At 36.5% G+C, this 14,376-nt stretch overlaps 2 protein-coding genes across 2 annotated transcripts in view; one reads left to right on the forward strand and one right to left on the reverse strand.

Moving 5' to 3' along the window:
• The window catches only part of LOC126946196 (60S ribosomal protein L37-like), a 321,281-nt gene that overhangs the window by 161,851 nt on the left and 145,054 nt on the right, over positions 1-14,376 (forward strand). The gene's annotated exons all lie outside the window — the stretch shown is intronic.
• Positions 1-14,376, reverse strand: part of TEX11 (testis expressed 11) — a 323,712-nt gene that overhangs the window by 127,384 nt on the left and 181,952 nt on the right. The window contains exon 14 of the mRNA XM_050776219.1: positions 810-961. Coding sequence (XP_050632176.1) covers positions 810-961 — 152 coding nt within the window. The remainder of the gene's footprint in view (positions 1-809; positions 962-14,376) is intronic.

A 14,376-nucleotide genomic window follows, 5' to 3' on the forward strand; every position in this document is an offset into this window, starting at 1 on the left:
CAGATGACTTCCTTTAAAAAATTAATGACTTTGTTTTTATAGAAACATGATTCGTGCTTATAAAAATTCAAACAATATGGTAGAGTATTTAGAAGAAAGCAACACATCACCTAAAATGCCACCATTCAGAATAAACCCCAGAGTTAACATTTAGTGACTATCAATCCAATTATATCTCTACATGCACTTAGTTGGAAAGACAAGGTGGTGAAGATAATTTTCTAAGAAAGGGATCATACTATCTATGTTCTTCAGGGTACAGAAGTTCTGCAGGGAGGCAGAGGATTAGGGGAATGCTGAGCAGATTTGGCTCTACATCTCTGCTTTAACCAGAAAAACTCTAATCTATTCCATTCAGGGTGGGGTTCATACAAGACTGCATCACAAAAGGATGCTGCTGCTGAAAAGAAATTAGAAACCAGGAGTTTAGTTCACAATCATCATTTTATAGTTGAAAATAATCAAGGTCCAGAGAAATTGACTTGTTCAAAGGTACACAGCTAAATTGAGATCAAACTAGAGATATGAAATTAGGCTTGTAACATTACAATATTCCACCATATGTGAGCTTTAAGCTCAGAAGTTTGTTTGTTTTCAATGTTTTCTTATTTTTGCTTAGTTTCTCATTCCACTTGCCCAATTTGTGGGATGTGGACAGGTGAGGTGTTACTGTTAAAAGACCATTAGGGAGGAAGGAAAAAAGAAAGTGGAAGAAATCCGTTGACTTGAGGATTTTGCTACTACTCTGACCTTTAAGAATTATACACAAATTAATACCTTTCTAAAACACTTGCAAAAATCCTACTGACCTAAAATGATTTCTTCAATCTTCTCCTTGGCAAGCAGTTCTTCCTTCCTTTGTAAAAGCATGTCAATATAGAGTAGCAGAACTTTTCCAGTATTTTCTGATGACTTAAAACGTTCATGAATAATCGTCAGGAAATGAAACCCAACAGATTCTCTGTACAAAGAGACACAATTTTAAGCAATGTGAACAGAAAAACTGGTTATTGATCAATGGGACTAAAATGTATTTCAGTGTGAACAAAATAAGCCAGATAAAAGCATATCTGAACTCAGGTAATGTTATTAAATGTCTAAATAAGCTTAATTTGTCAATATTACATGATTTAATTTAATTTCAGTTTATTAAGCCATAAACATTTTCTATTAACACCTATAGTCAGATAATCATTTCTCTCCTAATATCTAATTTATGTTTTTCCCAGAACTGATTGTAAGCTTTAAAAATTGGTTACTGAGATCCAGTGAAGTTACATGAAATGACATGAGAAATTTACTAGTTCCTCTGCCAAAACGTCTTTCTAAAAACTTGTTTGTGTTTGATTACACAAATAATACAAATATCTTCTATTTAAAAATGTAAACAGTTCATGGGTTGGGAGACTAAATATTGTTAACATGTTGATATTCCCAAAGTGATCTACAGATTTACAGATATTCATCCCTATTAAAATCCCAGGTCAAGTGTGGTGGCTCAGGCCTGTAATCCCAGCACTTTGGGAGGCTGAGGTGGGCAGATTGCTTGAGGCTACGAGTTTGAAACTAGCTTGGGCAAGATGGCAAATCCCTGTCTCTACAAAAAATTGGCAGCCGTGATGGCGCATGCTTGTAGTCTCAGCTACTAGCAAGGCTGAAGTGGGAGGATTGCCTGACCCTGGGAGGTCAAGGCTGCAGTGAGCTGTGATCAGGCTACTGCACTCCAGCCTGGGCAACAGACTGAGACCCTGTCTCAAAACAAACCCAAAATTCCAATGATGTATTTTGCAGAAATGGAAAAAATCCATCCTAAAAGTAATATGGACTTTGCTCAAGGGACCCCAAAAGCCCTAAACAAACTTGAAGACAAAGAGCAAAATTAGAGGATTTGTATTTTCTGATTTCAAAACTTGAAGTCATAGTAATGAAAACATGTGGAACTGGCATAAAGATAGACATATAGACCAATTGAATGGAATAGACAACCCAGAAATAAATCTTGTCATATATCATCAAATTATTTGTGACAAAGGTGCCAGGACCATTTAATGGTGATATGACAGTCCTTTCAGCAAATGGTGCTAGGAAAACGGGATTTCCACATGCAAATGAATGAAATTGGATTCTTACCTTACATCATATACAAAAATTAATTCAAAATGGATCAAAGACCCAAAAGTAAGAGCTAAAAAACTGTTTCCATGGGACCAAGTGATCCTATATGTAGAAGACTCTAAAGACTGCACCAAGAACTCTAAGAAATAACAAATTACTTCAGTAAAGTTGCAGGTTACAAAATCAACATACAAAAACCAGTAGCGTTTCTTTGTGCCAACAATATAATATCCAAAAAGGAAATTAAGAAAACAATCCTATTTACAATAGCATCAAAAATACGTAAAATAGCTGGGCACAGTGGCTCACGCCTGTAATTCAAGCACTTTGAGAGGCTGAAGAGGGTGGATCACTTGAGGTCAGGAGTTCGAGACCAGACTGGCCAACATGGTGAAACCCTGTCTCTACTAAAAATGCAAAAATTAGCTGGGCATGGTGGTGTGTGCCTGTAATCTCAGCTACTCAGGAGGCTGAGGCAGGAGAAACACTTGAACCCAGGAGGTAGAGGTTGCAGTGAGCTGAGATCTCCAGCCTGAGTGACAGGGTGAGTAAGACTCCATCTCAAATATATATATATATAAATAAAAGTAACCAAGTAGGTGAAACATCTGTACACTGAAAACTATAAAACATTGATGAATTGACGAAAACAAAAATAAATGGAAAGATATCCTGTATTCATTGATTGAAAGAATTAGTATTATTAAAATATCCATGCTACTCAAAGTGATCTACAAATGCAAGGAAATCCCTATCTTAAGTCCAATGGCATTTTTCACAGAAACAGAAAAACTAATATTAAAATTTGTAGGGAACCACGAAAGACTCTGTGCCAAAGGAACCTTAAAAACAAAAACAAAATTGGAGGCATCACGCTTTCTGATTTCAAATTATACTACAAAGTTATAGTAATCAAAGCAGTATGGTACTGGCATAAAAACAGACATATAGACCAATGGAACAGAATCGAGAGCCCGGAAACAAAAAAACAAGTCTCTTTTGTGCTTGGGCTGGGTGCAGTGACTCACTCCTGTAATTCCAGCACTTCAGAAGGCCAAGGTTGGTGGATCACTTGAGGCCAGGACTTTGAGACCAGCCTGGCCAATGTGGCAAAACCCCGTCTCTACTAAAAATACAAAAATTAGCTGGGTGTGCTGGCACATGCCTGTAATTCCAGCTATGTGGAGAGGGCTGAGGCACAAGAATCACTTGAACCCAGGAGGCACAGGTTGCAGTAAGCCAGGATCATGCCACAGAACTCTAGCTTGGGTAACGGAGTGAGACTCTGTCTCAAAAAAATAATGTGTTTGGACAACTGGACATCCACCTGCAAAAGAATAAATTGAACACATCCTACGGAACACACACAAATCAACAGAAAATGCATTAAAAACTTAAATGTAAGACTTGAAACTGTAGAGCTCCTAGAAGAAAAAAACAGGGAAAGAAGCTCTTTGAAATTGGCCTTGGCAAGGATTTTTTGTATAGAACACCAAAGGCAAAGGCAAATTTTTTTTAAAGCAAAAACAAACAAAGGGGACTGTCAAACTAAAAAGCTTCTGCACTGCAAAGAAAACTTCAATATAATGAAAAGTCAAACTAATTTACATTCAAACCAACAGTGAGAGTGTTCCTATTTCTCCATAGCCTCGCCAGCATCTGTTGTTTTTTGACTTTTTAATAATTGCCATTCTGACTGGTGTGAGATGGTATCTAATTGTGGTTTTGATTTGCATTTCTCTAATGATCAGTAATGTTGAGCTTTTTTCCATATGTTTGTTGGCCACATAAATGTCTTCTTTTGAGAAGTGTCTGCTCATATTCGTTGCCCACTTTTTGACGAGGTTGTTTGTTTTTGTCTTGTAAATTTGTTTAAGTTCTTAGTAAATTCTGGATATTAGACCTTTGTCAGACGGGTAGATTGCAAAATTTTTTTCCCATTCTGTAGGTTGCCTGCTCACTCTGATGATAGTTTATTTTGCTGTGCAGAAGCTCTTTAGTTTAATCATATCACCATTTGTCAATTTTAGCTTTTGTTGAACCATTGTGGTAGACAGTGTGGTGATTCTTTAAGGATCTAAAATCAGAAATACCATTTGACCCAGCAATCCCATTACTGGGTATATGCCCAAAGGAATATAAATCATTCTATTATAAAGATATATGCACACATATGTGTATTGCAGCACTATTCACAATAGCAAAGACATGGAACCAACCCAAATGCCCATCAATGATAGACTGGATAAAGAAAATGTGGTACATATACATCATGGAATACTATGCAGCCATAAAAAGGAATGAGATCATGTCTTTTGCAGGGACATGGATGAAGCTGGAAGCCACCATCTCAGCAAACTAACACAGGAACAGAAAACCAAACACCACATGTTCTCACTCATAAGTGGGAGTTGAACAATGAGAATATACGGAGACAGGGGAAGAAACAACACACTCTGGAGCCTGTCAGGAGGTGGGGGTGAGGGGAGGGAGAGCATCAGGACAAATAGCTAATGCATGTGGGGCTTAAAACCTAGGTGACGGGTGGATAGGTGCAGCAAACCACCATGGCACACATATACCTATGTAACAAACCTGCACGTTCTGCACATGTATCCAGAACTTAAAGTAAAAAAAAAAAAAAAAAAAAAATACAGAATGCCCCAGTAAAATTAGAATTTCAGACAAACAAAAACTATTTTTTTTAGTATTAGTGTGTCAGCACAATAGTTGGGATGTACTTATTCTAAAATACTAGACATTGTTTATCTGAAATTTCAAATTAACCAAGTCTTGTATTTTATCTGGCAACTCTATTCATGAAACACCAGTTGCAAGAGTTCTCACCTTAATAAAAAGAGACCCATAGTTAAAAAAAAAAAAAAAAAAGAAGTACCTTATTTACACATAGGTAGACATCCATTTACAAGGGTTGTGATTAGATCGGTTTACTCTGAATCAGTAAGTATTTCCTTGGCTCTCTGCTACACAAGTTTCAAATATATACCAAAGTGTAGAAAATAATGTAATGAACCTACACATCATTATTATCAGGCTGTAACAACATCAAAGCCAATCTTATTTAATCCATCCTTCCACCTCATTCACACACACACACAGACACATACACACACACACACTCATGCTTTTGAAGTAAATTCCAGACATCCTATTAATCCACTTCCAAGTATTTTAATTATCTATCTCTTAAAGATAGAAACTCTTTTTTTGTAAAAATCATAAACATAATACTATCATTACAGTTTAAAACTTAACAAGATATCCTCAATATTCTTAAGTATTTAATTACTGTTCATATTTATGTAACTGTCTCATATATTACTGATTTTAAGCGTTTGACTCAGGATCTGAATAAGATTCATACATTTCAATTGATTAAAATAACTAAATCTCATTAATCTAAAAAAAAAAAAGCCAACAAATAACCTTGATTTTGGACTTCTGGCCTCCAGAATTGTGAGAGAATAAATTTCTGTCGTTTTAAGTCATCCCACTTGTGGTAATTTGTTACTATACTCAGAAAACTAGTATATACAATGACCAAAATCTTAAAAACAGCTCATCAGATGAGCTTACACCAGAATGGAGAGGATAAAGGAAAGAATAAGTGAATTTGAAATAAAGTAGAGCTAGGTGCAGTGCTTGGTGCCTGTAATCCCAGCTACTTGGCAGGCTGAAGTGGGAGGGTTGCTTGAGTCCATGTGTTTGAGGCTGCAGTGAGCTATGATTATGCCACTGCACTCCAGTCTGGGCAACAGAGTGAGACCCTGTTTCAAAGAAAAGAAAGAAAGAAAGGAAGAAAAAGAAAGAAAAGGAAGGAAGGAAGGAAGGGAGGGAGGAAGGAAGAAAGGTCAGGAAAAATAAAAAAGTAGAAATTACCTAATCTGAACAACAGAGAGAAAACAGACTGAAAAGAAAAAGAAAAAAAAAAAAAACTGTATGGAGCCTCAGCGACCTGTAGGACAACAAAAAATGTATATTATGTCATCAGAATCCTGGAAGAGGAGAAGAAAGGTGAGGCAGAACAAATAAATATTCAAATAAATAATGTCTCAAATATTTGGGAAAAAAACATAAACCTAGAGATTCTAAGAGTGGTGCAAACTCCAAACATGATAAATCCAAAGAAATTCCATCCTAAGACATATCATAGTCAAACTTTTGATAAACAAAGACAAAGAAAAAAATATTGAATGCACAGAAAGAGAAATGATATCTTACCTACAGGAGCCATTTCACTGCTAGGAATTTACCCACTTGATTTGAAAACTTAGATCTACTCAAAAATCTTCATGTGAATGTTTACAGTAACTTTATTGATAATCACCAAACACGGGAAGCAACCAAGATGTCCTCCAATAGGTAAACAGATAAACAAAGAGATGAGCTATCAGTCACAGAAAAGACATAAAGGAACCTGCAATTCATATTGCTGAGTGGAAGAAGCCAATCTAAAAAGACTACATACTGAATGATTCCAGTTATGTGACATTGCAGAAATGGCACAAAAGCAAAAAGAAGGGCAGTAAGAAAAATAGAGAGTGAAAAGATGTGTTTGCCAGCATATCAGGAAGATGAAGAGGCAAGGCACAGAGGATTTTTAGGGTGGTGAAAATACCATGTGTGATACTATAATAGCAGATACATGTCATTATGCATGTCAAAATCTACAGGACTTTACCACACAACAAGTCAATTTCAATGCATACAAATTATATATAACTTGATATTATATATAATAATATATAATTTGATATTATATGTAATTTGATATTATATATATGTATAATTTGGGAGATTGGGGGAATCCTCAGATATAATACAGACTGTGACAAGAGACTCTAACAAATGTATGAAACAACTTCCCTAAAGGAAATGGGAGGACTAAATACTGACCTAAGTAACTCTGGAAATAAATAGAGTCTGTGAGAATAAAGGCAAAAGGAATTGCACATAAGCACTGTACTCTAGTTGACAAAGAGTGAGGCCCTGTCTCTAATAAATAAACATTTTTAAAAAGGTTTTAAAAATATAAATAAATCAGAAAATAAAAATTTAAGTGGCATGCTTAAGCTCTAACACATCAATAATTACAAATAATGTAAACAGTCTAAATATACCCATTAAAAGAAAGAAATTGGCAGCATAGACTAAAATAAATATGCGAAGAAAACAATCAGCAAAATGAAAAGGCAACTTACAGAATGGAAGAAAATATTTGCAAACCATATATCCAATAAGAGGCTAATATCTAAAATATGTAAGGAACTCATTTAACTCAAGAGGAAAAAAATCAAACCACCTGATTTAAAAATGTGCAAAGCTTTGGGAGGCCGAGACGGGAGGATCACGAGGTCAGGAGATCGAGACCATCCTGGCTAACATGGTGAAACCCCGTCTCTACTAAAAAAATACAAAAAACTAGCTGGGCGAGGTGGCGGGCGCCTGTAGTCCCAGCTACACTGGGAGGCTGAGGCAGGAGAATGGCGTAAACCCGGGAGATGGAGCTTGCAGTGAGCTGAGATCTGGCCACTGCACTCCAGCCCGGGTGACAGAGCAAGACTCCGTCTCAAAAAAAAAAAAAAAAAAAAAAAAAATGTGCAAAGAACTTGTACTGACATTTTCCCAAAGAAAACATACAAATAGCCAGAAGATATTAAAAAGATGCTCAAAATCACCAACCATCAGGGAGATGCAAATTAAAACCACCTGTTAGGATGGCTATTGTGAAAAAGTCAAAAGATAAGTGTTGGTGAGGATGTGAAGAAATTGGAACTCTTGTGCACTGTTGGTGGGAATGTAAAATGGTACAGCCACTATGGAGAATAATATGGTGGTTTCTCAAAAAAAATTAAAAATAGAACTACCATATGACCCAGCAATTTCACTTCTGGGTACATATCCAAAATAATTGAAAGCAGGGTCTCGAACAGATATTTGTACACTCATATTCATAGCATTATTCACATGTGCTAAAATGTGGAAGTAACCCAAGTGTCCATTGACAGATGAATGGATAAGTAAAATGTGGTGTATATATATATATATATATAATGGAATATTATTCAGCCTTCAAATGAGAGAAGCCTGTGATGTGCAACAAAGTGAATAAATGTGGAGGACACTATGCTAAGTAAAATATGTCAGACACAGAAAAACAAATACTACATGATCTCACTAATATATGAAGGCTAAAAAGAAGTTTAAACTCATAGTAATACATAATAGAATGGTGGTTACTAGAGTTTGGTGGGTGGGGGAATGGGGGAGATGCTGGTCAAAGGATATACACTTTAAGTTATAAATTGATTAAGATCTGGAGACTTAATGTACAGCATGGCGACTATAGTTAATAATAATGTATTATATACTTGAAATTTGCTAAGAACAGATCTCAAGTATCCTCTCTATAAAAAAAGGAAACTATGAAGTGATGGATATGTGTTAATTGGCTTGGTTGTGGTAATCACTTCACAATATGAAGGTATATCAAAACATCACATTAAATATACACAATTTTTAATTGTCAATTATATCTCAAAAAGGTAGGGGAAAGTCCCAAACATGTCCCACCTGTAGAGTGTGTACAAGAAACTTACTCCAAAAAAAGTGATATAGGAGGGTTGAAAATAAAAGTTTGAAAAAAAAATACACCATGAAACCATTAATCAAAAGTAGGTGCGGCTATATTTTTTATTTTCATTGTGGTATAGTTGATATACAATAAACACTGCACATGTTTAATGTATACAATTTGATGAGCACACTCAAGATATCACCACAATCAATGTAATAAATATATCAGTCACCTCCAAAAGTTCCCTTGGGTCTCTTTGTGCTTTTTTTTTGTTTTTTGGTGTAAGAATTCTTAGCATGATATCTACCCTCTTAACACAATTTTGAGTGCACAATGCTTTATTGTTAGCTGAAGGCACTACATTGTACAGATCTCTAGAACTTTTTCATATTGTGTAACTGAAACTTTATACATATTGAGCAACAATACCCCCTCTCCCCCACCTCCCATCCCCTAGTAACCACCATTCTATTCTGTTTCTATTAGTTTTACTATTTTAGATACCTCACAGAAGTGGAATCACACAGTATTTGTCTTGTGACTAGCTTATTTCACTTAACAAAATGTCCTCCATGTTCATCCATGCTGTCACAGATAGTAGGATTTCCTTCTTTTTAAGGTTGAATAATATTCCATCATATATATGTATATATGTGTATATATATACACACACATATAAATATCACATTTTGCTTATCCATTCATCCACTAATAGACACTTGGTTTGCTTTCCACATTTTAGTGAATATGAATAATACTGTAATGAACATGGGAGTGAAGATATATCTTTCAGATCCTACTTTCAGTTCTTTGGGGTATATACCCAAAAGTAGAATTCCTGGATCATATGGTAGTTCTAATTTTTTGAGAAACTGCCATACTGTTTCCACAGGGGTTCTACCATTTTACATTCCCATCAGCACTGTACAAAAATTTCAACTTCTGGCTGGGCGCAGTGGCGCACGCCTGTAATCCCAGCAACTTTGGGAGGCCAAGGTGGGTGGATCACCTGAGGTCAGAAGTTCAAGACCAGCCTAAATAACATGGTGAAACCCTGTCTCTACTAAATACAAAAAATTAGCCAGGCGTGGTGGTGCACGCCTGTAATCCCAGCAACTTGGGAGGCTGAGGCAGGATAATCCCTTGAACCCTGGAGAAGGAGATTGCAATGAGCAGAGATCGTGCCATTGCACTCCAGCCTGGGCAACAAGAGCAAAACTCCATCTCAAAAAAAAAAAAAAAAAAAAAAAAAAAAAAAAAAAAAAAAAATTCCAACTTGTCTACATCCTTGCCAACACTTGTTATCTTTTCTTAAAAATAATATCTATCCTAATAGGTGTGAGGTGATATCTCATGTGGTTTTGATTTGTATTTCCTTGATGATTAGTGGTTAATCGTTTAAAAAATGTGGTATATATTTATATACAATGGAATATTATTCATCCTTAAAAAGAAAGAAATTCCCTCATTTACAAAAACATGGATGAAGCTGTAGGGATGTTATGTTAAGTGAAATAAGCCAGACACAGAACAACAAATACTGCATGATTTCACTTATATGTGGTCTCTCAAAAAGTCAAACTCATTGAAACAAGGTAGAATGGTGGTCACCAAGGGCAGTAGTGGCAGGGTTGGAGTGAGGGATGGGTAGGAAGATATTAGTTAAAGGGTACAAACTTGTAGTTATGCAAGATGAATAGGTTCTGGTGACAGCATGGTGACTATAGTTAACAATAATATATTATGTACTGAAATTTACTAAGAGAGTAGATCTTAAGTATTCTTACCACACAAAGAAGTAACTATGTGAGGTGATGGATATGTTAATTGGCTTCATTGTGGTAATCATTTCACGATGTATACATATATCAAAATATATTGTTCACCTTGACTATATACAATTTTTCAATTATACTTCAATAAAGTTGAAAAAGGATCTTGTTCACAAAACATTGAAAGGAAGTTTTCTTGTATAACAAACCTGTACATGTACTTCTGAACCTAAAATAAAAGTAAAAAAAAAAAACCCAAATATTGAAAGGAGTTTCATTTTTCTTTTCTTTTCTTTTCTTTTTCTTTTTTTTTTTTTTTTTGAGATGGAGTCTCGCTCTGTCACCAGGCTGGAGTACAGTGGTGTGATCCCGGCTCACTACAACCTCCACCTCCCGGGTTCAAGTGATTCTCCTGCCTCAGCCTCCCGAGTAGCTGGGACTACAGGCACGCGCCACCATGCCCAGCTAGTTTTTGTATTTTTAGTACAGACGAGGTTTCACCATGTTGGCCAGGATGGTCTCGACCTCTTGACCTTGTGATCTGCCTGCGTTGGCCTCCCAAAGTGTTGGGATTACAGGCGTGAGCCACCGTGCCAAGCCTGAAAGGAGTTTCTAATTCAATACTTTAAAAAAAAAAAGGGGCAAAAGATTTGAACAGGCATTTCACAAAAAGGGATACACACAAGAAAAGCAAATGAAAAAAAATGCTCAACATTATTAGTCATTATAAAAGTGCAAATTAACGCCACAATGAGACATCATACCTATTTAAAAGGCTGACTATACCAAATGTGGGCCAGAATGTGGAGAAACTGAAACTCTCAAACATTGCTGATAGGAATGTTAAATGAATGTTGTAACTACTTTGGAAAAGCTTGGCCATTTCTTGAAAATTTAAATACACAGTACCTGTCTTAGTCTGTTTTGTGCTGCTGTAACAGAATACCCGAGGCTGTGTAATTTATAAAGAAAAGTTTACTTAGCTCACAGTTCTAGTATGATAGCATGGCCCTGGCTTCTAGTGAGGGCTTTTGTGCTGCATCATAACTTGGTGGAGAGGGTTCAAAGGGGAAGCAGATAGGAGCAAAGAGGCAAAACCCAAGTGATATCCTGGCTTTATAACAACTCACTCTCCTCGCAACTGATTCATCCCTGTAAGAACTCATCCAGCCTCTTGAAACAATAACTCACTCACTACTGCAAGAACAGCCCCAAGTTATTCATGACCCCCATGACCCAAACACCTCCCACGTCCTAACACTGCCACATTGGAGATAAAATTTAAACATAAATTTTGCTGGGGGCAAACCATATTCAAACCATAGCACTACCTACCATCCAAACCAGACTTTTCACTTCTATGTATTTGCCAAAAGAAATGAAAGCAAATGTCCATACAAAGAGACACACATGAATGCTCACAGCAGCTTTATTTGTAATATCCTAAAACTGAAAACAATCAAAATATCTATGAACAGCTGAATAGATAAACAAATTGTAGGCTATCCATACAACAGACTGCTAGTCAGCAATAAAAAAAGTATAAACTATATAGATACATGCAACAACATAGGTGGACCTCGGAATCATACTGAGTTAAAGAAGCCAGACTAAAAAGTATACTTGATTTCATTTATATAAAAATCTAGAAAATGCAAATGAAGCTATAGTGACATTCAGTGATCAATGGCTGTCTGATGAAGGAGAGGTAGGGAGAGATTACAAAAGACCACAAGGAACCTTTTGGGGGTGGTAAATATGTTTATTATCCTGATTGCGATAATGGGTTCATAAGTACGTATGTGTGATCAAAGCTTACGGTACACTTATTCCAAATATATGCATTTAACTGTAGGTTGATTACGCCTTCATAAAGCTGTTTTAAAAATAACAATATAACATAAAATTAAGCATTTCTTTGCATAATTGCTAGAGGTGGGTGGGAAGGCCAGCTAGAAGTATCATTATAAACTTAGTGTCAACTTGCATAGAGAACCCTGGAGATTGCTCTAAAGAAGTTTACATCTCTAAAGAATGTACTAAGTATTCATTTCCAGGTTATACTGGAATCTCAGCTTCTTGGAGTTAGTTTCATAGAAAACAAAGAGTATGTTTGCAAATTTAGCAAATTGTGAGAATTCACTACGTATTAGAAATATAGGGTACATAATTGATTCTTTAAAAGAATAAGAACTATAAATTGTTATAATGCAAATACAGACATCACTGACCTTCTGGTTTAATGATAATGATCATTTTTCCATTTCAGGGTATAAAAACTGTGCACATATAAAGTCACTTTTTCATTGATTCTTAGTTTTAGGCTCTACCTGAAAAACCTTAACTCTGGTTGCAACTATTTGCTTTGCAGTTGCAAAACCCACTCCAATATCTATCTGGTTGATCTGCCACTATGGAGTCCCCTAAAACTTTAGCTTTGCCATATTCATATGTATCCTTGAAAGTGCTCGTGTATATATGTGTATGTACGTGTGTGTGTATCCATACTATTTATGGTTGTTGGACTCTAGTTCACAAACTAGCACCTGAATAAGAATCTTGCAATCATAGAATTTAGAGCTAGAAGGAACCTTAAAGTTTATTTATTCTAACTTCCTCCACCCTGCCTCCTACCCCATCATTTACAAAAGGAACTAAGGCCTCATATTAGTTTTCTATTGCTGTTGTAAAACACTGCCACAAACTTAGTGATTTAAAACAAAACTCACCAGGTGCGACGGCTCATGTCTGTGACATGGTCTTTGGAAGGCCAAGACAGGAGGATTACTGGAGCTCAGGAGCTCAAGACCAGCCTGGGTAATATGGTGAGACCCTGTCTCTACACACACAAAAAAATTTTAAATAGCTGGGTATGGTGGTGTGCGCCTGTAGTCCCAGCTACTTAGAAGGCTGAAGTGGAAGGGGCACCTGAGCCCAGGAAGTCAAGGTTGCAGTGAGCAGAGGTCACGCCACTGCACTCCAGTCTAGGTGCCAGAGCAAAACTCTATCTCAAAAACAAACAAACAAACAAACAAACAAAAAAAACCCCCAAAATACTCACTTATTATTTCCCAATTCTGTAGCTCAGAAATCCATTCAGGCTTAGGCTCGCACAAGGCCAAAGGCAAGATACTGGCCATCCTGGACTCTTATATGGAGGCTCTGGGGGAAATCCACTTCTAGGCTCATTCAGGCTATTGGCAAAATTCAGTTCTGTGAGGTTCTAGGACTGAGGTCCGATTTCTTTGCTGGCTGTTGGCTGCGATTTGTGTCAGCTCCTAAAGGTCACTTGTATTCCTTGGCTTGTGGTTCATTCTCTCTTCAGAGCCAGTAATTGTGTGCTAAATACTTCTTGTGCTTTGAATCTATCTGAATTCTTCTGTATTCTTCTTCTGCTTTTAAGAGCTTGTGTGGTTATATTGGGCCTACCTAGATAATCCAGGATAATCTCCCTATTTTAAATTCAACTGGTTAGTGACTTTAATTACATATACAGAATCAATTTTGCCATGTAAGGTAACATATTCACAGCCCCAGAGATTAGGGCATGGAAGCCCCTTTGGGGCCATTATTCTGCTTGTCACTGGCCCTGAGAAGCTAAATGACTTGTCTGAGGTCCCATGGTCATTTGGTTAGTAGCAAGGACTCGTTCCAATATACCACATGTCACCTCTTACTGACATATACTCACTGCTCATGTTAAATGGCGTTTTAGCAATCATCACTTTAATGCCTGTAAATGGGCTCAGTGTTAGTAAAACTGTCTTGCAATTTACTCTTCGACATAGCTCACAAGTGCTGATAAAACTGCTAAAGAAGCTAAATGCAGCATGATCATGTCCAGGAATACTAACCTTATGTAAAATGATGGATTTGAATTCTATTCCATAG

Source organism: Macaca thibetana, chromosome X (genome assembly GCF_024542745.1).
Source record: "Macaca thibetana thibetana isolate TM-01 chromosome X, ASM2454274v1, whole genome shotgun sequence".
In the NCBI taxonomy this organism is placed as follows: Eukaryota; Metazoa; Chordata; class Mammalia; order Primates; family Cercopithecidae; genus Macaca; species Macaca thibetana.